The sequence below is a fragment of the Parus major genome, chromosome 5, assembly GCF_001522545.3.
Source record: "Parus major isolate Abel chromosome 5, Parus_major1.1, whole genome shotgun sequence".
In the NCBI taxonomy this organism is placed as follows: Eukaryota; Metazoa; Chordata; class Aves; order Passeriformes; family Paridae; genus Parus; species Parus major.
Window position 1 is genome coordinate 23036936 of NC_031774.1, and position 27836 is coordinate 23064771.

General features: G+C 45.6%; 1 protein-coding gene across 3 annotated transcripts; it reads left to right on the plus strand.

Annotated features, from left to right (window-relative positions):
* Window positions 1-2927: 2927 nt before the first annotated feature.
* PACSIN3 (protein kinase C and casein kinase substrate in neurons 3) lies at window positions 2928-27661 on the plus strand. Of its 3 annotated transcripts, none has more exons than XM_015629772.3 (12): window positions 2928-3052; window positions 15195-15273; window positions 16712-16812; window positions 17247-17403; window positions 18039-18274; window positions 18653-18808; window positions 19331-19506; window positions 20677-20797; window positions 21263-21393; window positions 22035-22100; window positions 22607-22767; window positions 24356-27661. In XM_015629772.3, exons 3-12 carry the CDS (start codon window positions 16759-16761, stop codon window positions 24469-24471), a joined length of 1374 nt encoding a protein of 457 aa, XP_015485258.1. In that variant the 5' UTR covers window positions 2928-3052; window positions 15195-15273; window positions 16712-16758; the 3' UTR covers window positions 24472-27661. The 3 variants fall into 3 exon arrangements, with proteins under 3 accessions (XP_015485258.1, XP_015485260.1, XP_015485259.1); XM_015629773.2 differs by lacking the exon at window positions 2928-3052 and adding an exon at window positions 3267-3344; XM_015629774.2 differs by lacking the exon at window positions 22035-22100 and having other exon boundaries at window positions 2929-3052.
* Window positions 27662-27836: the final 175 nt, after the last annotated feature.

Here is a 27836-nt window from a genome sequence, read left to right on the forward strand (position 1 = left end):
TTTTGTAATACACAGCACTTGTCTTAGAACTGTACCCATTAACAAAACACATTGTAACCTACACACTTCCATCTTGAAACTATCACAGTTAGCATTTTTTAGAAATGGAATTGAATAGAAAAGAGTAGAAAAGGCTATTTCCCATGGAAAGGACCTACAGTGAACATTTAGTCCAACTGCCTGGCCAGTTCAGGACTGATCTAATTAAAGCCTGGTATTAAGGGCATTGTCCAAATGCCTCTTAAAAACTGACAGCTTGGGCCATTGGCCACCTCTCTAAGAAGATTGTTCCACTGTTTGACCACTCTCTCTGTAAAGAAATGCTTCCTAACATCCAGTCTAAGCCTCCGCTGGTGCAGCTTCAAACCACTCCCATGCATGCTATTACTGGATCCCAGGAGAAGACATCACACCTCCCTCCTCACCTCCCCTTTTCAGGAAGCTGTAGTCAGCCATGAGGTCACCCCTCAGCCTCCTCCAACTTAGACAAGCCAAACTCTGGACAGCCAAGGACTTCAGCATCATTCTTATATTTTGAGTCCCAGAACTTCACACAGTACTAAAGATGAGGCCACATGCTAAACAGAGTGTTTGTGTCAATGACTAACACCAAATTTGATTTCTCTCTAGACAATCAGAAGATATTTTTGTAATTATTATCCATGAAGGGCAAGAACAGCAGACAGTACACAATTCATGCAGAGAAAAAATGCCAATGGCCTGATGTCCCACAGCTCAGTGGGATAGTACTCTGAGCAAGTCAGAGAAAGACTATTTTAAGAATAATTTGAGAAAACATTCTTTCATATTTTTACAGTCTCACACTCTTCTAACTGCAGTATGCAACAAAGTCAGAGGAGTAGAATTCTGCATGGGAAGGATATAAGGCTTATTTTTAGGATGCCTTTTCTCAGATGTACAATTATGTTGAAGATCTGCCTCAGTTATGGGACATAGTTCTCTCCCACAGAACCAAGTTGTCTTGTCACTGGGTCTGGTAAAGCTAAGATCAGCTTCATGGTATTAGTAATACCATTAGGTGTTCTGCCTCCTTGTTGCCAGGGTCTTTGTCCAAAGCATGAATATTTTTAGCTACTTTAGTCTCACTACTGATGTATATATCATTAGAGCAACTAGACTTTTCCATGCATATTAAAACAAGCCTATATTCCATGAAAAAGTAAAACAAAATATAAAATCCTAGACATGAAGGAGTAAATATCATGCTATCTTACCTCCTTCTTTCCCATGACGATTGCTAAGCTGCCCGTACCAGGAAAATAAACAAAAAGATCACTATCATTATATCCTCATTTACCCAAGCACCCTATCTTCCCCAAGTCATTCCAGCCTTGGAGGTCAGGATTGCAAGTGTGTTGGTTTTGCACAACCCACCACAAACAGCTATGCTATTTAGTACTCTCACCTTGCAATGAGTATTGGTGGTGGCCAGGTCCCACATGAATAGCATCTGTCTTAGGCAGCCTATCTTAGATGCACATGGAATATCAATATAGAAATTGTCATGAAAACAACATAGGGCAAACACTGGATATAGACTATTAAGGGATGACAGGTGTCTGCCTTTTCTGACCTTTAGTAATGTACATTAATTTGATAATGGAAACCAAAAACTCAGAACTTAATTGAATTAGGAAGTATCTATGCAAAAAAGTTGGGTTCAGTTTTGTTTCAGTAAAAGACAAAGTTGTTGCTTATACTCTCAACTGTGATTAACTTTGAGGACAAGATAAGCATGTTTCCTCATTTTTTAAGAGATACTCATGATGACAGCATAGGCAATGACCTGTCATGGGTGTCCACATTCCAGGGACCCCATGCTGGTAAAACTGAACAGAGGATTAGTCTCAGAAGAAATTAAGCAGAATGGTTTCTGATGTCCACTTTCTGACACAGCATTTCACTGTATGTGAAGGGCATCAGCAGAGTTATTTTTCTGGCTCTTATCAAATCTAGTGCACTTGTAAAGAAAGGCAAAACACTCAAATACTGCTCTAGAGAAGAAGATCTATGGCATGCTCTTTCTTCCTTCTGCAAGGCTCTCAGTCTTTCCTTTTACCAGCAATTGAATAAACATCACTGCAAACCCACAGCTGGTTCTTGGAATTGTGTCCCAAGTCAATGGGAAGAAGTCAAGAGGAGGCAGGCCAGCAAGATCTCCTAGTGTTCCTTGTACAAACGCTGCCCCGGGGGAAATTGCACTTGGGGCCTGGCGTTACAAAAAGAAACGCTGGCAGGCAAACTCCCTGGCATTTAGAAAACAGACGGTGTCATCTGAAAGGCTCTGAGGACTTAAAGATGAAGTCCGAATTATTCAGATAGAGGTTTTCAGAGGATTAGACGAGTGATTGAAAACAGCAGGATCGGGCTGAAAGAATGATGCCAAGGCGAACTGAGGTGATGCCACCCTCTAAGCCCAGGGAGAGTGACCCATGCCACTCTTACTAGGGAGACCACAGCACTTCACTTGGGTGGGAGCCGGCCATGGGGAGCCTCCTGCTCCAACACACCTGGACGGCTCCGGGCCCTGCAGGTCAGCTGGCCGGTACAGCACAGAGATGAACGAACTCACGGACAGGAGCCGAAACTCAGGGCTAGGCCGAGCGGGCAGCTCTTTCCAGGGCTGCCTCCCTCCCGCCCCCGCCACGAGGGGGATCCCGGCCAGGCCGACTTCCCTCAGTCCCCTCCTCATCCCGCGGCTCCAGGCCCACCCCGGTGTGGAGGTGGAGGGGGACGACGACGAGAGCCGGAGCTGCCCTCCCGGCACCCTCCTCCGACCCCACCTGCCTGGGCAGAGCCCGCTCCCGTTAATAGGATCAAGGGCCGGGCGGCGGGGGCGGGGAGGCGGGAGCCGTGCCGAAGCTGCCCCGCCGCTACCATCGGAACACCCCGAGCCCGGGCCCGCCCCACGGGAGCTGCTGTAGGCGGGGTGGGACCCTCCAGTCCCGAGGCTGAAATAGGGGGAGGGCTCAACCCGCGCCTCCCCCAGGTGGCCGCTGCCCGCCGACCGTCCCGCCGCGCCGCCTGCGAGGTAAGCGGTGGGGTCACCCCTGCGGGCTTCGCTACCCCGGGCACGGCGCCTTTCGGATCTGTGCTCCGTGGGGTGCTGGGGGTCCTGGCAGCAGAACCCATCCTGGTCCCGGCGCCGCCTTCCCGCGGCGGGCAGCGTGTCTCGGGACGCGCTGGCAGTTGTGAGGGAAAACTTTCCTCATGGAAAGGGGGCGGGTGGGGGAGGCGGTACCCGGCTGGGCGCTGGCTGTGGGCAGGAGGGGACTGGGAGGCGGCTCGGCGCGGTTCGTCTGGAGGCGCAGCGGAGACCCCCGGTAGGTGCGGGAGCGGCGGCGTGCGGGGCTGGGAAGGGCAGCGGTCCCGGCGGGTTGTTCGTGAGGGGCTGGAGAAGCTCTCGCCGGAGCTTCGCTCTCTGCGTCTCTAAGCTTCAGTGGGTGCCCCACCGCCGGCCTCTCGGGGCCGGCCCGCTGCCGCCGCCCCGTCACTGGGGGCTGCCGAAGCTCCCTCTCCCTCCCTCCGGAGCCCGCGCCTCCGCTCTGCCGCGGGGACAGGGGCCTCTTTGTCCTGGATCCGCGCAGAGCCGCTTCCCACTCTGAAACCGGAGCCGCGGGCGCTCGCAGCGCTGTGGAGAGTGGGGATAAAGCGGCTCCCAGGACCCCCTGGGGGAAGGGGCCGCGCCGGGGCCCATGCTCGCGGGACTGCAGTCTCTTGTCTCGGGCGTCCGTGTTGCCGGTCTGTGAGCCGGAATCCGGGCAGCTGGATGGAGAAGTTCGGCAGATGGGACAGTTCTGTCCTTGTTCGTCAGCTTCCTCTCTTCTGGCTACCGACAGCAGGGAGGGCGAGGGCGAGGGGCATGCACCAGGGGTGCTGCCTGCGGCCGTGTCACCGGGCCCCTGGCAGGCTGCTGGGGTTACCGTGCCCTCTCCAGCCTAGGGCAGGAGAAAGCTGATAAACAAGGGAGGGTGTTAATGGGCCTGAATATCCAGTGCTTGAGAAGACAGTCTGATTTGTCACTGGGCACGGGAGGGGAGGGTTCCATGATCTCTGCAAAGCTATCGATAAGTGAAGCTAGCGTGGCCCAAACGCATTAACCTGTTCCACCACTTTCTGTGCCAACTATGTGTTGTTCTTTGCTTGCTTCAGTTCTTCAGGCATGCAAGAAGGCTCAGGGCTTGGTGGGGCGGGGGATGTTAACTGACCACTGCCAGACCCTTGTTCCTGGCCCTAGGAAATAGTCTGGCCTTTTTGTTCACTCTCTGACCTTCCTTGTAAAACTGATGCTCCCTACTTCCTGAAACTGGAAATGAACTTCCCTTCAAATCAACTGCCGGTCTAATTCACACACAGGAATTTCTGATAGGATGGTAATTGATTGCAGTACAGAACCCAAGCAGAGCCTCCCACTCCACCCTGGAATCGAAGTGTCAGTAAGAAGTCACTAAGCCTTACAGTGGGTGACTCAAGTCATTCTTGGGAAGGAATGAGAGCAGAATGCACAACTGCAGTGTGTGGGCTAAAATGACAGGGTCCAGATACTCCTTGCTCCAGGTGTGAGCTGGTCTCTGGGTGGAGTAAAAGTGGAGCTTCTCCCCATGAGTTGCATAACTGGGCACATTCTTTCATGCAAAGATTCACCTTTCCCTGAAGTCCACAATCTGCTTTGTGTGAGATGGAGTCTGCTTTGATAGTGTTTTGTGTAATTAATGGTATTTATCTAGAAGTTCCCCAAAATATTTACTAGATTGTCCTTTGAGTTGCAGCTTGGAACTCAGCAGAATGAATGTGTGAGCTCAATCAGCTGCCTGCAGCCTTCCCTATTCTGTGCCTGGTCTATTGTATTGCTTTAATGGCTTTTTAAATTTTTTTCTTCTGACCTGTGTGTTTGAGCTTCTCTGGCTTGCCTGCACTTGTTCAAGTGAAGACTGTCTCCTTCTCAGGCTGTATAAAGCAGTAACTTCAGTGTGTCACCTGTGTACAGGGTTGAGAACAATTGCCCGTCTGGAACTCTATTATCAAATGTCAACAAGTGAATAGGCTTGTGTGTGACTGGACTATGCCAAAATGCTGGAGCTCACTGGCAGACCCTGTGTGTAACCAAGTCATAAAAGCCTGAAAATTTTATGGACCCAAATTAATTTCTTCACAGGATAGTGACTGCTTTTAGTTATTTTAGATTTTTGTGGATTGTACAGGACCTAGCCTGAACCTTCTGGGCTTTCCCCAGATGATCATGAATTTCCAACAAAAAGAAAAATATATATCAGAAAATTAATATATATTTACATACATACATGCTTTTATATATATAATGTATGTATGTACAAGATCAGTAATACAATAATGGGACTATTTAAGAAATGCAAAGCTGTAAGAATGCCTTCACTACCACATCAGGGTGATGTGAGCTTCTGTCAGAATTCATGATATCAGCAAGCATGGCAAACACTGAATATTCTTTATTCTGGCCATCTCAAGGGCTGGAGATGATTCAGTTGTTGTTTGAACCATTTGGTCTATGTCATGGCTGACATCCAGGGATTGAACTGGGGACCTCAAAAGCTAAAAGTGTCTGCTTGTAGCCCGAGTGGAAAAAGCTATACTCTCGATCAGAGAGCATTAATAAACTGCCTCTATTTTTGCCATCAGCTGATCAGTGATCTGTGAATTTGGGCTGCTCTTGAGAGTTCATGGGGAAATGTCTAAACAATAGGAGAGCTGTTTAAGCCCTTTAAGGAGTCTTATCTTTTTAAAACACACTTTGTGATCAGGCAAGCTGTTTTATCACTAGTTATTCAGTGTGATGGGTGTAGAGGGTACTCTGTGAGAGGCAACTGTGACAGATAGATTAAAAAAAGCCTTAATATTTTACTCTAAGACTTTAGTGGATGGGTCAGAAAACAGTGACTATTGTATGTGGAAATTTTTACGAAGAATTTAGGATTTTGCTCTTTGACAAATTGCAAAAGAACTTGGCATCCTTGGAGCAGTTAAGAAGCTGTTCAAGTGGTAGCTTTTTGCCACTACCTTGCAGCATGGTGATCCCTGTAATTTAACATCAAAATGCACTCTGACTGGGCACAAGTTTTTCCAGCAGCACAAAGGAAAATGTCAGTGCAAAGAACCTGGTGCATCCTCTGCTGTAATCATCCAGCTTTGTTTCAGTGACTGGTACATTAATCTCAAGTTCCTTCATGCTGAAATGTGGGCTGAAGCTGGGCACTTCTATAAGGCAGTAAATGTGACTGGCATCCTAATCACATTGAGCCTTCACTGGTTTCTCCTTGCTGTGAACAGGACGATGGGAATGAGTCTTTCAGACTTGGAATAGTTGGAATTCGTGTGTTAAATCTAGTGATTGTCAGTGGGCACTGTCGTTTGTTGAAAAGGCATGTGAGGGATCTCCATGGTACCGGGGGCCTGGATCCAGAGGCATTAGGTTTGTGGGGGATTTTATGCTCTCTTAATAGGTGCCTGTGGTAGGACTCTATTTATTGCAGCTAAGTTTTTCCAGGCTAGAGGAGTTAAAATTGCTGCAGGCAACCCAAAAGTAACAGTGCTAGCAACTCTTCATCCTCCTCAGTCCTGTCCCTACTGGGAGCTTGACCAAGCTATGTCTCTCCTGCTTGCAGGAAGATACGATACTTGCCTTCTGGGTTCTCAGGGATGTAGTCAGTCCCTTCAGTCACCTACAGGTGATTTTCTGTTGGTAGTAACTTCCTGCCATCCCTCAGTACAGTACCCCTGCTGCCAGGCCAAACCTCTCCCCCTCCTGAGGGTGCTGAGCTGCACCAGCTGCGGTACTGAAGTGCAGAGCTCTGAACTAGCCTTGCTACCTTTTCTGACAAGGGTAAGAAGCTTCCATGGAGGTTTGGGAGAAGATGTAACATATTTCACTTCTTGAATGATTACAGGTATTTATTTCTGCTTCTTGATGTTTTCAATCAGCTCTGCCTTGTATGAGGATGGGTGAGCTGTGGTAACCCATGTGAAAGCTTGCTGTTGACTCCAGCAGCTTCTACTCAATGCAAGCAAACAGCTAGGGTTTTGAGCTGCTTCAGGAAGCATTGCAGGGAAGTAAAGCCCACTGGATTGCTTTGCTGTGCTTCTGGTTTTTTTAAAAAGCCTTCCAGTGTTCCTTCCTCACATGTCAGGTGGAATTCTGAGGACCAGAAACTGAAATCATTCCTTTGGGCAGTGGACTGAGAAAGTAAATGACATTCCAGTGATGCTGAACATTAAAATCTATCCTGTCACGTGTGCACTTTGGGCTCATTGCCCCATTTGCCCTCTGTTCTCCTGAAATATTTTGAATAACATTTGGAATATTAAGTGTTAATAGTCCTGTTTTTCAGCCTGAGATTCAAAAAATTATTTTAAGAGGCACTACTGATACTAAGGAGCGGTTTCTGTGCAGATACTATGAAAGTAGATAAAAGTTGTTCCACAACATGCAGGGCAATGAACTTCAAGAAGAATGTGTGAAGTATTCATGGCCTTTCAGTAGAAGAATTTCAGCCTTTCAGTACTTAAAAGGAACTTATAAAAAAGAGGGAGAGCAACTTTTTGCATGGGCAGATGGTGATCAGACAAAGGTGAATGCTTTTAAACTAGAGGAGAGATTTAGATGTTATGAAGAAATTCTTTACTCAGAGGGTTGCTAGAACAGGTTGCCCAGAGAAGTTGTGGATGCCCCATCCCTGGTAGTGTTCAGGGCCAGGTTGGATGGAGTTTTGAACAACCTGGTCTAGTGGGTGGCATCCAAGCCCATGGACATGGAACTAAATGATCTTTCTGTTCCCTTCCAACCTAAACCATTCTATGATTCAATGAAGTATGAATTTCCACAGTGCATGCCAGTTGCTAATGGCTTTCCTACTTCAACCTGGTTACCTCTGTGTATCTCTGGGAAATCTGTTGGAAAGGTGTATGAATATGTTTAGAAGTGGAATACCTCCAAAGTGGCTGATCTGCCAAACACTTCTTGAACCAGGAGATGTTATGAACGGAATACAAGTTCTCTCCAGTCCACAGAGCAAATGATGCTTTCTTTTCACATGTTTGGTTCCATAAAAGACTATGCAAAATGACTCTGTGTAACAGTTACTCTACAGTCCTTCCATTTCATATGGTGTTGAAATCTGCCTTAAGTTGCAGTTGTTTTTATGCTCTTTAGATTTTCCTGCAGAATAAACTCTGTTAACAAAAGGTGAAAAAAGAGCCTTGCTGTCAAGTGGAGGAACTGGTCACACCTGGAACAGAAGTAATGGGTGTGATGCATTAACCTCATTCTTCTTTACCATAAGAGATGCCCTAGCACTCAATCTTATCTTATTCAGCTCTCAGTTCAAGGAGTTGGTTGTACTCCCTTCTGCAGACTGTTTGGGACTCAAAACTCTGCAGGGAACTGGATGAACTTCAAAAATGCCTAGAGGATGATCTTTCATGTTTTTGTCTCCATTATATGAATATTTGGAAGGAAAGTATTCACATAATAAGCAGTTTTAATAAATCAGATTTTACCATGTAAAACCAGAAATCTATTTGATGCAACCATAGATAAAGAAATGCAGTACTTTGAAATAATTTGCCGTAAGATTGCCACACACTTGGTCTGAAGGACAAATTTCTTGTCAACTCTTATCTCCCATTCCCCTTCCTCAAAAAGCAGCCAGTGGAAAAGACAACTATAGTTAAAGGAAACCCAGAAGTTGCAGAACTGTGGATGAGTTAAAAACTCACTGTGGCTTCCAAGTGGGAGAAGGGAGCAGAGAAGGCTGGACACTTCTGACTGCTGTGCAGTCTAGTGAAGCAAGAAACCATCAGAAGCTCAGTGTTAGAATGGAGCTAACTGGCTTGTGTTTCCCACAAAGGTTGTTTGATTGCATTGACTACAGTCTGCTTCCTTAGGACTTCCTAGTGGATTCATGTAAACTTGTTCCCTGCTCTTGGCATTGCAAGGTGATTCAATCACAGGAGAATATTCCAGTGGCAGGAGCTTACTGGAGTTTGCCCCCTTACCCACTCCTCACCCACAGCCACAGGAAACATCCCTGATCACTGCTTCCCATTATTTCTGCCTTCCTTACTCAGGGTTAGATGAGTCCAGGGCATTTTATTCTGTTTGGAGCAGTGTTGTTCACATAAAGATCCAAACAAATCAAACTTCTTACTCCAAGCCTAGTTGGAGAGGGTAGACTGCTCCAACCTGCTACTACAATAACTTACCAAGTTCCAGGCAACTGTATTAATAGGATGGACTATTGATCTTACCAGTCAATAAGTGTAAGAAAAAACATTACCACATAAGATGTAGATTAAATCCTGGAAAATGTTTGCATTCAGTGTGGATTGAGACTGCTGAAGAGGAATGTACTAACTTTCACTAGAGCTTTAAGCACCTGTTTATTAGTGATTTAAGAAGAAAGAACTTTCAGTTGTTTGGGGTCCCATCTGATGAACAGGGAGGTGCATATATTTGCTGGCAAGCTCGGTGTTTGCTTGCAGAGACTGATGCAGCAGGGTGGGAAGTACCCTGGGAAATATCTAGCATAGAAGCAAACAAGTGAAGAGGCTGGGAAGTGGAACAGTAGGGATTACAGGTTCTCAATATCTGCCTGGGTTAAAACTTTGCCCTGAGAGAGTGGTAAGACAGAGAGTGTGAGAGGTGGAAAGTGGGCATGCTGTGACTAATGAGTGGAACAGGAATGATGCTGTTCACAGGTCTAAGAAAGCAGCTAGGGTAGTGCTGTTCCTGGTAATTTTTATGTGTGTATGGCTTCTTACTAATTGTCTGCTGCTGCTGCTAAACACACAGACACAAATACATGTTTAAATTATTCCAGCAACCATTTTGAATAAAAATGAACATAGCCTATTGCCCTGTTTGACTATGGTACACAGTGGTTCAGCCCCGGCTTCTTCCCTCCTTCAGCTCTGTATTTGAGATAATAATTTATTTCTTTTAATACAAAGAACAACTGGGAAAAAACTGTAGCATGTACCTTGATATCCCACTACATTCCTTCATTAACATTGTCTCATACTGTCATGTTAACCAAAATAGATCTGTGTTCCTGTAATATTAAAGATCCTCTACATCACATTGGAAATGAAATAATTTTTTTTTTCCTTTTCTTGGTGAAACAATTTCTTCCTGGTAAAGCTATGTCAGCCAGGAATCTTAACCCCTTGATCAGCAGCAATGTATTAGTAGCAGCCTGTCCTGTAGTCTTGGCTGCTGACAGGGAATAGCTAATAAATGTAGAAAGGATTGAGTTCTGCATGAATACTTAGACAACAGCTTGGGGTGGCACATGGAGAATGTCTGTCACCAGTACATTAGCTTGGTCTGAATATGAAGACTAAGCTAAAGAAGCTGTGGTCTGGACTGAGGGGGTCAGCCCTTCAAGTGGAACAGGATCTTGCCTGTGTTTTAGTACTTCGGTATAATCATGAAAATTTTTGCTAGTGGACAGTCACATGATCTCTAGAGCATTATGGGCTGGGAGATGGGCTTCTGTTACAGGCTTGCACAGAGCTAAAGTGACCTCTGTGTGTAGTTACTGTTCTGCCTGCTGTCTCTCTGACCTTTCCCTGGCTGGAGAGATGAGCTGAAATCTGGCTTGAAACTGTATTAGACAGCTCTGGCAGGCTTCAGTCCTTAGGGAGAGGCTGGGAAACACTGGCTTAGTCCCTTTCCCAGTCAGGTGACTGCTGAGGGCGTGACACTGCAGTAAGATAAATACCTCTAAGGGAAGTTTTGGAGGATCTTCATGTTACTTGGCATCCTTTCTAGCAGTAGACAAGAACTGTCCCCTCTTCAGAAAGGAGAGTATGCCTGTAAATACCAGACCTCCTGTATAATGGCAGTGGAGAGCACATTACTGGGCATCATCCCAGTTACTGGTTCAGACCTACTGGATGTGCAATTCCAGAGATGGTGAGTCTGGAAAGGACACCCTGTCCCATGCCCCATTTCATTCTCTCTGTTGGGGACCTTCCTAGCTCTGCTGTACCAACAGCAATTGAGTTTGTTGCATTGCTAGAGTGACGTGCAACCTCCTGGCTTCAGCTCTCTAGTTTCATTCTGACAAGTTAAAAGGAAAAGAAAAAGGGATTTCATGCTAGTCATTCTGTAAGGGAAGGGGGGCTGCCATCTTTTTGTGTATTTGGATTGTTCAGATTGAAACGTTTATTTGACACATATACCAGAGTGCCAGTGGTTTTGGAGGGAAAAAATATGTTGACCATTGTGTGCTGTACAGAAATATAGCCAAGGAATCAAACAAATTGGTTGCAGAAAGTATCAAATTTCTGCTTTGTGGTGGTAGTTGTCTTGAGGTGGGAATTAGTAGCAATCTATTACTGAGTAAAACTTTTGCTTAGCTTGGCTTTAGCTCCTTTATAGGAATTGATCCGCAATAAAAATGTGGCTCCACCAAAGCCCCATTTACTAGATAAACGTAACAAAATTTGTTCCTACGTGTGTTTGCATCCAGCATTTGCTGTTGCAGTTGGGAAAGGGAAGAGAAGTCGGGCAGAAGGCCTTGTCTGGTGCAATATGCAAGCTTTGTTTCTGTGGATGAATTCGGGCAGGGCTGCAGCCCTTTGAGCCCTTGAGAAGAGTTGAGAGGCTTGATCTTGGGGAACTTAGGAAAACATTTGCTCACAAGGATTCTCAGGAGGCAGTCAAGCAATGCATAGAAGTGTGGTGCCTTGGGCATTTGGAGGCTGGAAGTATCGGAATGTGGTGTAGATGGAAGAGAATTTCTGTGGTTTACCTGCCTGAGGGAAAGCTTTCAATGGAGAAGAGCTATTATTACTTTTGGATCTAGAAGTTTTCTTTGTGGATCAGGACCCTGTTCCACAGATGCTGTGAAAGCATGAAACAACAAGGTACACTTTACAAGGCATAAAGGGTTTCACATGTTTTTGAAGGGGAAGGTTTTAGCCTGACATTTTTGTCTGAGGGCAGGGATCTGTGGTCTGAGATGTGTCCCTGACTGGATCATGAGTGAGAGTAACGACATGGCTTAAAGGTAGGAACAGCTCTATCACGATGAGCCCTCTGGTATTTTCCTGAGTGGAGCTCAGTAGCAGTGAGACAGTCGTGAGCTATTCCACCTTTCTGTAACTAAAGAACAAGAAGCACTTTTTGATAACTTAATAGGGAGTTGATAGCAGGCGTGGCCTAATAATTATGTTGGCTCCTAAATGAGAGCAGGTATGTGGGAGAAGAAGGGAGGTATCTTTTCTAACACAGCAAGTGGAAATAGTCATAGCTGTTATTTGCATGGTTGAGTTTGCTTGATGTTGCTGACTGTAGTGGTGTCTGTGATGCCTTTATCGGTAATTCTTTGGAGGCATGAAATGAATAACAATGTGGTCTCTCCCTCTTCTTCAGAGACCTCATCTTGTAGGAGCTGCAGTGAAGACTTAAGTAGCTCTTAACTGTGAGAAATGATAAAGTGGGAAGGTAGGAATAAACATTCCTTTGCCCTGCAAATATGAATTTTCTAGATAGCCTCCTCTCAGCAGAGGTGGCAGTGACATCAGAAAGAGTCTTGTATGTCGTACTAGCCGCCATAAAACTCTAGTCGACCAATATAACTCCAGTATGTTGCTCATACTATACAGGCTCTGCCAGCACTCCTGAATCATTTGGTGGCTTTGCTAAATCAGGCTTTCCATGAGGTATCGCTGTCTTCTTTGTCAGCTTTGGCACGTATATTTACCTTTCCCATGAAACTTGGGTTTTTCCTGCTCTCAAACCCTTATTGGTTCACACCACGTGGTATTTCAGGAATAGACAGGCATGAAGGGGTGGACTATCTACTTGCTCTTCTAGGGCTCACTCAGGATGACAGCAGCAGCTGTTCTTTTCAGCCCCTCTGTGCAGTACTAAGTACCTTCCCGATGTCTGCATGCAGATCCATTTTGATCTGCTGACTGACATGGGCTCATGAAGTATGTAAAGTCCAGAAAAAGCCTAGCAGGAAAGGGTCCTTCTTGTTCTTTGACCTTTTTGCTTTTACCAAACTGGATTTTTCTGGATTTTTATAAAGGCTCTACAACTGCTGTGGAAATACGTGCTCAACTGACTGCTACTCAGGTCATGGAGATTAATCTGTAGAAATATTATACCACTTCATTGTATTTTCCCCTCAGCTTCTGTGCTGATGACTACAGTAAAGCCTTAGGCTGTGGCATATTTTGCCACCTGATATTACAGATGCTGAAAAATCATATGAGGTCAAAAGCAGGTTGAAGAAATTAATGGAAGAGAAATCCGTTGAGTGTTCATTCATAGGTGGCATATCCAGCTCAGGGAAGTTCCTGTCAGCAAGTGGTTAGAGGCTTGGAGAGCGTGCAGGGAGGCATCATGTATGCTCGTTCTGTTGTCAAAGCAAGGGAAGGTATCTCCTTTTGGCTGCTGTCTAGAAAGGCTATGAGGCCATGATAAACCTTAGTCTGATCCAGCACAGCTGCTATTATATTTCAGAGCCTATTAAGGATAGTAAATCTGGTTGAGTTGGTAACTCCTGAGAAAGCAAGCAGATGTGACTCAAATTCTAACATGGAAACCGCAGAAAGAATGGATTCAGGTTTGGGATGTTTGTTTAGCCTGACTGCCCCTCAAATGAATAAGCATATACTGCCATACAACAGCTTTCCACATTTACCCCCCAGATTCTAGTACCATGTAGTCAGCCTGAATTGGAAACCAGAGATGGAAGGCACGTTTGTGATTCATTGCTTCCTGATAAAGTGGGGATGGGGGAGTAGAGTGGAAAAAGTGATACAGCATTCATGTGTCATGTGTAATTGATCTATGTCTTCATCAGGAGAAAGAAAGGATGGGTTTTAGATACACTTTTACATAACTTCATTAAGTTTTTTTTTAATCATAGCAATTTCAGGAATGTTTAGTCTGGATTTACTGGGGACTACTTGGAAGACTTATAAGGTTTTTGGTGAGCTTTTATCCAGTGACCTGGACCACTCAGAGTCACAACTCTTCCCCTTCAACCTCTTGCCCTCCCCTTCCTCACCAAAAGTCTTTAATTTACAATCACCCAGTCTGCTATTCTTTCCTTCCTTAACTTTCCCTTCCTTCTTTCATTTCTTCTCAAAATGGTCTTATCATCTGGCTAAAAATCCCACTTCCAGGTTTTGCAGTTTCTACTCTCAGCTGCCCAAACCTTCCAGCCTCAGCTGAGTGCTTATTGGTGACTGAGATTTTTTTGTTGGTCTATAGTTGAGGTTTTTTGTTTGTTTTTTTTTAATGAATGAACTTTTTACATTGAGGTAAATCCCTAGGGATGTAAATGTGAGATAAACAAAAATGCCTTATTCTGCCCTTGCTTCTCTTAGCCTTTGTAGACCTTTTACTTATGTTTGCTCTGTGGAAAGCTGGTGACAGTTGGTGACAGTTACCTGTACAATATAGCAAAGTAAAGTATTTCTGAGAATGTGATGGGAACAGCTTACAGAAGCAAGGGACAAAAAAACTCTCCTGCTCTAGAGGGCCACATCCTACCAGTGCTGTGTCAGGTGCTCTGCTACTAAAGGGACTGTAGACCAGAATTTGCATTCTGGTAAGTTTTGGTGGCGTTTTCTTGTTTTCTTTATGTAGAATTATGAAGTTCTTTGACTTGTGTATAAACCTTCTTTGTCTTTAGTTAAAAAAGACTGGAGAAGGTATGTGTGTGTCTTTCCCTCTTTCTCCCAAAGGCAGCTGTGTGTTAAAGTATATGCAGGACATGGAGGTGGTGGGGTTTGCTAAACTGGACACTGTCCAGAGAGGGGGGACCAGGCCCCATGTGGGGTGCCTGGGGTGCGTGCTTATTTTAGGCCTTTCTGGCCCAAGCTGTTCCCAGTGCTCAGCTGTTGTGATGCTACCTTTCCTGCACAGTGCTGTCAGCCACCCCAGTGTTTCTATTTTAGCTCTCTCTGGGGCTAGATCTTGTGACACAAGGATTTGGCATCTCTCCTACGTGCTGGAACATGGCATCTCTGGAGGCACAGTGGCTGCAGCTGCTATATCGAGGGTGCCCCTCCTATGTAGCTGGTAGAAAAGGGACACCCCTAGGACTGCAGTGCATCAGAACAGGCATCATCCCTGCAAAGGAGTGTCTGACCGTGTCTATCTCTGTCTCTTTCAGTCCTTTTTCAGAGTCTGAAGAGCTTGAGACACACTTGCCAGCTTCCCACTGCTCCCCTGCGGCATCTTTCACCTTTCAGGTATGTAGTTACTGGGGCCAGGAGTAGAGTTGCATGCCCTGGAGGCTGTAAGATGGCTTTGCAGACAGATGACAAACGGTGGGGAAGGAGGACAGGGACAGCTGGTAGCATGGTGGAGGAATTAATTTTTCAAGGTTCATGTACCTGAATGTCATATCCCATTTAACAACTTGCTTTAGTGACTGGAATTCAGCATTTCCAGCCTTCTGAAGAAGGCCAGAGGAACAGCATTAATATACTTCTGACACACTTCATGGGATGACACTGGGAAAACATAGCCAAATGTTGGAAATCACTTCACTGTGCGGCTCATGCCACCAAGAAGGATTAGCATGAGGTGGGAGATGGACTCTTGACCTGATCTTCATCTCTGCTGTGTACTCTGTGGGCTGGCACAATGAGCAGATACCTCTCTGGGGTGTGAGAGAAGCTTTTTATAACTAGGAATGTGCAAGAGGAGAAGTGACAGCAAAGGCCATGCATGCTGCATTAACCTGGGCTTGTCTGGAAAGAACTGGGTTTGTCAGCAAGTGACTGGGCTTGAGTCCTGTTACTCCTTCTCTCATTCTTGCACAAGAACAACCCTGAACCTCTCCCCAAGGAATTCATAGTGTTATACCACATCAGGAACAAACTGGCAATGCAGGCTAGCACAGGGGAATGGGCAAAAGTTCTGAGACAGCAAAGAATGAAATGAACCTTTTACCTTCCAACCTAGATTTTGAGCCTAATGCAGTGAGTGTAGTGAAGAGCGCAGCTGTGCAGGGATATTTCTAGGGATGCAGTGCTGCTGGGTAACAGGCATCTGTGCTGTGCTGCCCTTTGGCTGGGTATGCCCCAGCATGTTTCTGTACTTCTGCTCAAGCCCAGCTCAGCTGGTGGGCAGCTTATAGGGCTCCTCCCCATTCAAGACATGCCTGCCTGCTGACTGCTCAGCCTTGTTTTCCCCAGTCAGTTGTTGTAATCCTGTAATCCTGAGTCATACTGGGAAGCTGGAGTCATCTCCATTGACACAAGACTTATTTAAAATCTTTCATGGCAAATTTTAAATAGCTTTAGTTTCTGTTACCCTCTTGAGGACCTTGGTTAAGAAAGGAATCTCTGCAGAAGTATTTGATGCTGCTGAAGAGTGTTGGATTCATGAGCATCTCTGATATCTGCACAGCCAAGGTTTGGCAAGACTGTCTTCTACAACTTCCTTTTCCAATGTGTTACAGGCCTGCCAAGGAGGCCTCTTGTCTGCAGGGAGGGAGGAGGCCAGTTCAGCCCTGGGCATCTCTGCTGGACCTTGCTATATGCAGCTGGAGGGGCACTGATGACAGTACCTGACTGCAGGGCAGCAAGTTGGGCTCCTCCAGCTCCAAGAGTCATTGAGAACTATGCTGTCTCCAAAGGCTCAGCCAGCACTATGTTTGAAGTCACTTTTCTCTCTTCTCAGGTTAACTGAAATCTGCAAACATTCTCTGCTGCAAGAAAAAGAGGGTGATGTCATCAGAAGATGATGCTGGCGGGGAGGCTCCTGGGGGCAGTTTCTGGGAGGTAAGGAAGGATAATTGGAGTGTGAGGGAGGTTAGGAGTGTCATCTTACCACCCACTGGTGGAATTAGGTGGTTGAATTCCAGGTCTGTGGGTGACATGTTGCCCTTGGGGAGTGGAAGGGAGGAGCTGTGGGAAGGTTCAGTACCATGCTGTGTGTTACTGCAGGGAGTAGTGACTCTTTCTTCCACAGATACTGTGGAATGAGAGTTCCTTGTTCAGCTGAACATTGATCTGAGCAGTGGGAGAAGCAAGCAGAGCATCTCATCTTCTTCTCTCCAGTGCAGTGTCTGCCTGAGGCTGCCAAAGGAGGGTCTGGGTCCAGATGCTGGTTTCAGAAGGGCCTGTGTGTCCTCCCCATGCAATGATGGACCTGCTGCTGTCTGTATTGATGGAATGTGACAGTATGGTATAAACAATAATGTGTGAACTTTCAGGCTGGAAACTACAAGCGGACAGTGAAACGTGTGGATGATGGGTACCGGCTCTGCAATGACCTTATCTCCTGCTTCCAGGAGCGAGCCAAGATAGAGAAGAACTATGCCCAGCAGCTAACAGAGTGGTCCCGTAAGTGGAGGACCAATGTGGAGAGAGGTAAAGCTGGCATATTAGGCTGGGAGCAGGAAGCAATCATTGCACTCCCCTCTTTGAGTGTTCTCTTACTGAGGTGACAGTTTCCTTGAGGGACAGGCTTCCCTTCCCCAGGAAGGGGGTGACTTTCTTGGATGTCTTTTTTGTGTGTTTGCCTGTTTTTGTAGTCAGTCCTCTGATTCACTTGGAGAGGTGTTCTCTTGTCAATGTCTTGCGATTTAGTGGCAGTGTGCTCAAACTGATAGTGTTTCACAGAGTAACAGAAATCAATGGGACAGATGTCCCAAAGGACCTGCTGGTCTGTGGAGCAGCAGCCTAGCCTCAGTCATGAACTAATGTTGCTGTTTGTTCTGAAGCTCAGGCCAGATTTGGGAAGAAAATTTTCTACAGAACCCTTCTCCTAGCAGGCACCATCTGCGACAGCTGAGGCTGCCCAAAGAAATGCCGATCTCATCCAGCTCTAACAGCCAGTCTAGATGCTGCCTGGTGGGACTGTGGAGACCAGTCAGTGCTGACTTGTTTGGTGGGGCAGACTTAGGGAAGTGACTCCATACTGAGATGTATGTAGGGGGAAAAGAATCTGCATTCCCTTCTGTGGGCAGTAGGTATAAGAGCCCTTCTGGTGCTTGTTCCTGCAGGTCCGCAGTATGGTACTCTGGAAAAAGCCTGGCATGCCTTCCTGACAGCTGCAGACAAACTGAGTGAAATTCACTTGGCTGTACGGAACCACCTGGCTGGTGAAGATTCGGATAAGATCAAGGCCTGGCAGAAGGAGGCCTACCACAAGCAGATGATTGGAGGCTTCAAGGAAACAAAGGATGCAGAGGACGGGTTCCGCAAGGCCCAGAAACCCTGGGTGAAGAAGATGAAAGATGTAAGCAAAATGTGAATGGGAAAAGAGAAATAAGAGTAGTTGAGCTGGCTGCCTGATTTCAAGAGCCACTGAGCAAACAAACTAGGTTAGCCAGAGTAGAGAGCGGGAGGGATGTCTCGGGGGTCTCTTGGTTTTATAAGTTCCTTCCCATATGGGAAGACTTTGGTAACAGGTTCTGTATTCCTGCACAGCAGGTGAACACTGAAAAAGAGATCATTTGAAGGTACCTCTTCCCAGTGGACCATTGTTTACTAAATGCCAAATTGGCATTCTTGTTAGGTTGCTGCAGACTCTACCAAACGTTAACATGTCTCCTCTGAGTATTGGAAGATCAGTGTGGGCAGGATCATGGCTTTTTCCGCCTCCCTTTTCCTACAGGTGGAGACTTCTAAGAAAAACTATCATGCTGCCCGGAAGGAGGAGAAAACGGCCCATACAAGGGAGAACCATGCCAAGGCAGACTCATCCGTCTCACAGGAGCAGATGCGCAAGTTGCAGGAGCGCGTAGAAAAGTGCACTCAGGAGGCTGAGAAGGTGTGTGGGTGGGGGGGGTCACAAGGATACTCCTTTCAAGGAAGAAGCATTGGTGGTAATGTCCCTCAGTGAAATGACTTGCCTGAAGCCTTGTAAGATGTGAAATCCCATCATCTGAGGTCTTAGTGAGCTAGACTGAGACTTCAGTTTGGAGTTAGGCAAGATCCTAATTTATAAATAAATTTAAAATAAGAAAGGAAAAAAGTGTAGGGGATTTGGTCCAGGGGTGGAACCTGTAGAGCTGAAGAGTTGGGTACCAAAAATAGCTGATTGATCTGTCCACAAGAGAGAAAGTGTGGAAGGCCCTCTATGGAGGAGAGTAGCAAGGAAGAACAGAAAACCTGCAAGAATACTAGGAGTGCAATGGACTGGGCATCAGCTGTGACATTTCTTCTTATTTCTTTGGTGCGTTCGTTTAGCAGTGCGAGGGGAAAAAAAGCTTGTCAGTCCCAAGCCAGAGTAGGGAGCGTTGTTACTGCCATCAGGGCAACACATCTCACCATTGCTGTGCTCCTGCTACAGTGCAAGGATCAGTATGAGAAGATGTTGGAAGAATTGAACCGCTACAATCCCCGCTACATGGAGGACATGGAGCAAGTGTTTGAGAGCTGTCAGGAGGCAGAGCGCAAGCGATTGTGCTTCTTTAAGGAGATGCTTCTGAATCTGCACCAGCATCTCAACCTCTCCACCAGTGAAAGGTACTGTCCCTGATGCAGAGGGGAATTCTCCCAGCCTGGAGTGCTTAGGCAATGGTGAGGTGCTATTATAACCTTGTCCCCAGCCCCTCTGTTACCATGTCCACCCCACAGCGGGCAGGGAGGCTGGGGAGGTAGTTTTAGCTTGCCAGACGAGGCCATAAAAACGAGGCTCTTTCCCTTTGCTGAGACAGCAGTTGCAGTTTTATTCTTTTGGGGTGAGATGGCAGGAGGGAAAAAGGAAAAGGTATCGATAGACAGCTCTTTTTCAAGGCAGGGGAGAGGAGTGTGGGAATTTACACAACGAATAAGGGGACCTGGGGAGAACAAGATAAGGGAAAGAACTTAAAAGTCTGCATTTTCGGGGGTACATTATTTGGGTCATACCATCTTTCCTAACTGCATTACAACAGTGAGGGATGCCAATTCTGGTGTCTCTGGAAGCTGCTTGCTTGCATCAGCCAGATCTTGCTCCTTCCCCTTTTAAGTGTATCTTAGGGTTGGCATTTGGTCTCTTCAGAATGACCGGTGCTGGGGTCTGTGATTGTAGACAGTGCCGGTTTCCCCAGAAGGATTTTCTGCCTTTGAACCCTTCCTTTTTCACTACTGTCCAGTACTGTCCTATGTATGTTTTCTATCCTATGAAATTCCTCCATGTTGCTATATGTCATCCCAGGCTAAGGAGCGTAGCTCTGTTGCCCTCCAATACTGATGGTTATTCCGCCCATTTTGCCCTTAATCGGGAGAGCTTTTCTGAAATAGTGCCTGTAAGCCCAAAAGTTGCCCCAAGCGAGGTTGTGCAGGGGTAATAGGTGCAGCCAAAAATCTTCTGTGCCCCTTTTATGGTAGAGGCAACAAATCTGAGCCACCTCCCTGTCCATGTGCAAGAATGCACTGAGTTATTTCAGTGCTCATTTAATGAGCTGTGCTGAGAACTGGCACTTAAGAGGCACTACCACACCAAACAAGCCTGTCCCGTTTGCCAGGCTGACTCTCCAGTAAGGGAAGCTGTGTCTTCCTAGGGTGAATAGGTGCTGCTCTAGCATCCTTAATGACGTGGGATTGAGGATGCTATGTAATTGTGCATGAGGTTGATCGCTTCCTTCCTACTTGGTTTTTTGGAAAACTGCTGAGAGATTTAATTACTGGTGGTTCTGTCTGTTCTGGTTGTAGCTTTCATGCATTGTATCGGGATCTCCACCAAGTCATCATGGCTGCAGACAACCAGGAGGACCTGAAGTGGTGGCGCAACACTCACGGACCGGGCATGGCTATGAATTGGCCTCAGTTTGAGGTGGGGGTAGCACTGTAGAGTGTGTTATTGCTATTTCCAAACAATTAGCTGCTTATCTGAAATTGGAGATTACCAGTCTTGTGTTGGAAAGACTATGTCTTTGCTCAGCAGGCTTGGGATGCTGAGCCCTTCTGAAACTGTGTTGCAAGCTGTCTGCTGCCCAAAGGGGCACACACAGGCTGCCAAACTATACTCCAACCATCCAGCTGCAAGGTCAAAGAACAGGAGGTGGTGCTCAGGGCTGTGGCACAGCTTTCTGTTGTGTTTTCTCACAATCTCTCTTGTTGCACCTTGAGATTCAACAGAAATGGGCCTGCTATACCAGCAAGGCTATTGACCTGACCAGTTCAGCTGCTACTGAAATACATCCTGGTCTTCTGTTGTTCTATGTTTCTTGGGCAGAATAGATGCACAGAGGTTTTCTACCTGGGTGGCTTGATGGTATTACTGGTTTTCCCTGGACAGGAATGGTCTCTCGAAACACAGAGGCAAATCACCAAGAAGGAGAAGAGTGGCAAGATGGCAGATGATGTCACACTGACCAGCATTTTGCCTACACGAGATGGTGTTATCTCACAGACCCCTCTGCAGACAAGGTAAAGGCTGAATTCTGGGATACAAAAGTACAGTCCTGCCTAGAGTCATGAATGAGTTGGATTGATAGGAGTAATCGCTTTCCTAATTTCCTGTCTGTTGCCCATGGCCTTACCTGTGGCACTCTGGAAAAGACCATGTAGACAATGCAGTTTAGGGCAGCTGTTTGGTTTTGGGTTTGTTTTGTTGGGTTTTTAGGGTTTTTTGTCTAGCACATTCTGCCTCACAAAGTGCCTTCTTGGTAAAGATCCTTCTAGTGACAAGATTTAGTCCAGTCTGACTAGTGCTGTCTGATTCTGGCATGCATTTCCCCAGTTCTTCCACTCAGACAGGGTGAGAACAGTTGGGAGTTGTGTGGTTTCCTAAATGAAAGCAACAAATTCTTGCTGTTTCTCCCTGGTATGGTGCTGAGTAGTAACTGACAAGTTTGGGTATAGCTGCTTCCCTATCAAGGAAGCAAGCCTGGAGAATAGGGAGAGGCAGAACAGACTCATCCTACTGTTCCAGTAGCTGTCCTGCTTTAAAAGGTAGACTCTGGCCAAAGTGAACTGAGCAGAGAAGAATGGGGATACAGAGATTTTTCAAGGCCACTACTGTATTTCACAGTCAATTGGATTCAGGGGCCCTATTTGCCAATCTACAGGTTTTCCTATCAAGAGGAGCAGAACAGCCTCTTCTATGACACCCTGAAGGCACCAGCCCATGTGAAGTTAGTATGGAACATAGCCTTTGCAGGGCTTTTTGGGTTCCAGGTGTCTGTACTCTGCTGCTCTTCCCCTCTGCTCTTGTCCCTGACTTGGAAAACATAATTCCAGACATCTCTTCAGGATGCAAAACGTTGCTTTTCCTTTCTCTTATTATTGGCTGGAATAACTCTGGATGCAGCTGGGTTCTCCAGTTAGGACTGGCCTTCCTTGTGTGAGAGGGTCTGCTAGAATAGGAGGTCATGAAGAGTGTGCGTGTGTGAAAATACTTTGAGAGTGAGTTATCTTCCTGGCCCTCAGGGTTCTAATGCTGGGGTGCTTTCAACAAAATCTAGTATCTCCTGGGATCTCTCTTCCATGTTTGCCTTTGCCTTGACTTTTGGGCCTCTTGCACCCTGTCTATAGCAGAGCAGTCTCAGGGGGAGTCAGGGGTGCATGATTCAGGGGGAGGTGGGTGAAAGATCAACCTGCTAACAACCATCTTTTCCCCTCTCACCTTCCACACACACAGTGGAGGGAAGGAAGACATTTCAGAGTGGTCAGATGAGGACACTCCCAAGAAGTGCCTGGATGCCAATGGGCACGAGGAAGACCTAAAGGTACCAGGTGTACGGGTACGAGCACTCTATGATTACACAGGACAGGAGGCTGATGAGCTGAGCTTTAAAGCAGGTACAGAAGCACTAATCTCTTACTAACCTTTCACTGTCCTCACTTGGGCTCACTGAATGATTGAAACACTCTGTAAGAATCAGATGTGCACTTGAAAACTGACATTTATTCTTCCCTTGGTCTGACCACTGCCAGCTCCTTTGAGGTGGGTGGCACAGTGGGAAATCCAGTTTTTTCTAGACCAAAAGAGGTAGCAAGGTTGCAGGGAAAGAGACTAGGCCTTGGTCAAAGTGCAGGGGGAGCAAACGCCTGCCTCTTCTTAATTTAATCTCATTTATTCTGAATTGTGTCTTTAATCTTCATTAAACGGTTCTCCCTTGCACCATTGATATAAAAATTACATGGGTGTTCTGGATTGTCTTTTCAAATAATAATGTGAAGATAGATGTTTTGGGAGAAGCTCACTTGACTGACATGTACTACTGAAGGCAGAGGTCAGCTGGCAGAAAACAGCTGTGCAAACTATTGCTCAAAATGGGTGTCTTTAGAATGGAGATCCTGGCTTGCAGCAGAGGATGGAGCATTGGAGAAAACAGACCTTTCCCCTTTTTTTCCTTTAGTTAAATTTAAGTTTGTATGTGCCCCCCTCTCATCTTCAAGTGGACATTGTGATCTTGGGAGTGTTTCTGATCTTGCTTGTTTTGAGTTTTACATGGTATCTCTGTGTTATACCTCTCCAAAACACACCCATTGAAAGTCACTGAAGTCCTTCAGTAGCAGAGCCTTGTGCTTGAGGCCAGTATCTGTGCTGCAGTGTTACCATACTAGTAAACTTCCTAACACTAACTTGTTGTTTTGAAATACCCTGCAATAGGGGTGCTCTAGAGCTTGACTTTGTTCTTTCTTTCCACTCAGCAGCTGAAATGGGGTATGACTTGTTAGATGTAGTCATCTCCTTTTTGAATCTGCTCTGGGCAACGCATACCAGTAAGGCTTCAGCTTAACAGCAGTGACTTTGTGAGATTCTGCCAGTGTGGGATGTGCCTATTGATGCAGTCACACCTCCCTCTCTGGCAGAAGTATGACTTTCTACTGATGGAGGAAGGGATCGTTCTGCCTGTTCCCAAAGTAGATGTGTTAAAAGTCTTTCCTTGTCATAGTCTGATATATAAGTTGATTTCATGCCTTACTGGCCAAACCAGACACTCCATCGTGGAACAAGCATTTTGGGTCCTAACAGCCAGAGCTTTGCAGCTTCTTGTATTTCCTTCCCACTTGCCTATCAGAGAAGCCACTAAGAAAAAAAATGTCTCAGATCTGTCTGATCATTCTGGCTTGTAAGCATGTTCCTTAGGGAGAGAAAAGCAGACAGAACTATAGGGCACAAAAGATTTCTGATGCTGAACAGAAGAAGCAAAGGTCTGTTTAAGTTTCTTGGCCGAGGTGATAGTACTGAGCGTAAATATTGAAAAGATCAGTTGCCAGATTCTGGCTTTGATTAAACTGCATTATCATAAGGGTGTTGATAAGGGGAGAAGAGTGTGATGATTGAAACCAATAGTCTCGTTTTTTATCAAGTCATCTTAGGTGGGTAAAAATACCATGCTACCTTTCTCATGGCTGCCTCCTAATTACTTCTTACTTTTAGGTGAAGAACTAATGAAGATTAGTGAGGAAGATGAGCAGGGCTGGTGCAAGGGCCGACTTCTCACTGGTCAAGTTGGACTCTATCCTGCTAATTATGTTGAGAAGGTTGGATCATGATTGCTGCTGCCTTGCCAGTGCCTCACAGCCATACCAGCATCTCCTGCAGAGGTCACTGGGTCACTCCTGGCTCCAGCCCACCTATGCAGTATATCCAGCAGCTTCTGGACTTTAAAGGCACATATTCCATGTAACTAATGCTTCATTTTAAACATCTAGATCTGTAGGGATTTTCTAAGAAATAAACAAGGATGAATAAAGACTTTTCTGAGCACTACAGTAGCATAGGAGTGCAGAAAGAAACTGATCCTTTTGACTTGCACTCAGATAAGGAGGTAAGTGTTTTCATAGAGCTTTATAAAAGAAAGAAAGCACACTTCCTTGACTTCAATGCACATGCATCCATAGGGTGTTGAGGTCTTCCCTGCCTCCAGGCTTCCTGTTCAAGGAATTTTGGATATGCAGAGTAATAGAGAACTTCTACTATAGTTTCACCTTTTTAGGTCCATCAAGCTGACTGGGAGAAAGCCCTTGATTCTCACAGGTCTTCTATAAGGTTTCAGTATCCCTTGCCTGAAAGCTTGTTGACTTCCTTGGTAAGACAGCTGGTAGAAGTGATACAGCTTCAACCTGAACATCCCTTTTCACTGCCCTCATATTTATTGGGATAATGCCAGGAATGGATGATAGTATAGCTGAAGCACAGGAGCAAGAAGCTGCTGTCTTGCATGGTGTGGCTGTTCAGGCTAATGAGTTGTGAACAGAGACCTGTTGTGCAGCAAGTTGGAGTTGACTGAATGCTGCCTGAGCTAAAATAGGCTTTTACACGTGCTGAAGGCTGGTTTTAACAAAACTACAGGCACTTTCCAGTGCTGTTCTGCTTAGGATTCCTAAATTCACTTGTGTATGTTGGGATTTCTAATGCATCTAGATTATTTTGGCTTCACCTCTCTTCGAGAGCACTTAGTGCACAGCCAAGACCCTCTTTTTTGCCTTGCCAATGTCTTCTTGACTTACATAGGGGTAGAAGTGCATTCCCTGCTTTGCCAAAGACCCCTGCACTGTGATGAGGGTTACACTGTGGAAGCTGCTGGCTGGCTGGCACAAAATACCTATAGAGGGGTAACTCCCCTTTTTGTTCTGAATTGCTGCAAGTGCACTTATGCCCAGTTGTTAAGTGCCATTCAGCAGGAAGGATGTATCTCAGACATCTTAATCTCACCTGTTCTTCTGCCTTTGAAAGCCTGTGAGGCTGCTGGGAAGAGCTAGCATCCTGATCCTAGTGCTCTACATATTCCAGTGTAGGGACTGGTAAGCCCAAGAGCTTGAGGGAACAAAAAACTGGAAAAGCTCCCATTGTTGGAGAAACAAAGGCAAACAAGCAGTTGCTTAAAAATGACTTAGTACATCTGCTTGAAACTGCTGCTGAAATGCATTTTGAGTTTTTGGTAAAATTCTGTAGTGACATTCTGGCCCAGCAAGTGGGAGTGACCTGGCTAAGTCAGACTCACAAAACTCAGTTGACCCTCCACCAACCACTTGGGGTGAACCGCTTCAGAGCTGTTTGGAAAATGGGTGCTACACATAAGAAAGTCTGAAGTCATGGGTGAACATTGGGATTAAATGTGTAAACACAGTATTGGGTTAACAGCGGGTAGTAAGCCAAAATGTAGACTGAAACAGAGGAGGCGATGGACATATTCAAACAATTTATGAAGATTAAAGTATCACAAACATCTCAATGCCTGGCTGACAACAGAAATTAACTTTTTACAGCATACTGGATGCCTTGAAGTGTAGTCTGCCATGGACAAAGAGATGGGAGACTAATGCTATTTAGTGCTTTTGTGAGACCACAGAAACTAACAGTTGAAAAGTTTTGCTTGAAATAGCCCTAGCACTGTACTTTATGACTGGGGACGAGGGGTGCAAACCAAAAGAATAAGGATGAAGTGTTTTGCTCAGAGTCTACTATGTCATTTCTCAATAAAAGAGAAGGTATTTCCAAAAGGCAATTAAATATCTAAGCAACTTACATTAAAAATGCCTGGATTTTGCTATGAATTTAATTAGTATTCTAGGTTCAATATATGAAGATGTCTCTAAGCTTATGCCATGTAATTAGAGGTGTTGGTATATAAGCACTTGGCTTTATTTAAAGATCCAGTCTCTGCTTTCAGTTCTATGTCCCAAGTAAAAGTATCATTAGTGTAGAGCAGTAATTGTAAGTGTTCCACTTGCTGACCCACAATGGAATGATTTGTTGCTCCTTTATCCTAGCACACTGGAATGTGAAGAGAGCCATGCCTGTCAGGCTTCTGACAGAACTGAGACTAAAACAGCACTAAAATGAGCTGAGATGTCCTATAAACAATACTGAAGTTTCTCTGATCAACCTGCATATTTCAAACACTAATGCTAGACTTCCATTCAAGGTCAAAAAATGGTAGAAGGGAGCTACGGACGGTAACATGGAAAATTGACTTTAACTCCTGAGTTTTAGTCAGGCTGTAATCAGGGATGGAACTAGGTGTGGCCAGAACATGCTAAAGGACAAAAATGTCCAGCAGATGGGACTTCTGATTACAGTACAAATAACCCGAAATTCCACAGGACAAAGTCTGAACAGACTTGTTTGTCCTAGGAAAACACGACCACCTGATTATAGTGGGCTGCTTGAAAGTTTCCAGAAATAGTGACATATTGCATCTTACGTGAACAAGTTTCCTAAGGAATGTTTGTACATCAGAAATTCCTGCCAAGAGCTGAAGTAATGGACAGCAGACAACACATTGAGGATGCAAAATTGCTTGGCTGGACTATACCTCAAAAACAGGCATGGCACTTAGTCCTGGCTACCCAAAACCATCTGGATTAGTAAAAGAGAGTCTGTGTAGTAGAGATCCAGCTGGAGGGAAGGAGGGGAAAAAAAAAACAACCCACATCTAATGATTTTATACTAAAGTAATAGCTCTGTCTGGATACTTGGTTTTCCACAGAAGCAAATGAGGTTTTGTTAACCACAAAGGTTCTAGCTGAAACTTGCCCTCCATGCCATGCCAAAAGTTTTGTGTGTGAACAGAGACATATACACATAAACTAATTGCTGTGCCTGAATTCCAGAAGGCCCATGAAGCCTGTTCTTCCCCCACGTTTTTTGTAAATAAAATACAAATGCATCTCTGTGCCTGATGGGCAACACAGTGAATAATTATTTTTTAATAAAGCCATTTCTTGTGGAAAGCCCATACACCTGTGGTTAGCAGATAATTCATTTGGTTCTGGCATCTTCCTGGAAACGAATTTTGGAAGTATCATGCAAAGCTTGGATTTCCTGTTGATGATGAATTTTCTAGGAAGAGGAAGTTAGAATTTTCTACAATGGATCACACCCATTTCCCCTAAGTAGCAGCTGGGCTTGCCTA

Bases quoted from the DNA above. Each gene is read 5' to 3' on its own strand.
- PACSIN3 (XM_015629772.3), top strand. From the start codon at position 16,759: ATGTCATCAGAAGATGATGCTGGCGGGGAGGCTCCTGGGGGCAGTTTC. The intron at 18,809-19,330 runs GTGTGTGGGTGG...CTCCTGCTACAG, and splicing joins GCACTCAGGAGGCTGAGAAG to TGCAAGGATCAGTATGAGAA. The intron at 21,394-22,034 runs GTAAAGGCTGAA...GCCAATCTACAG, and splicing joins CAGACCCCTCTGCAGACAAG to GTTTTCCTATCAAGAGGAGC.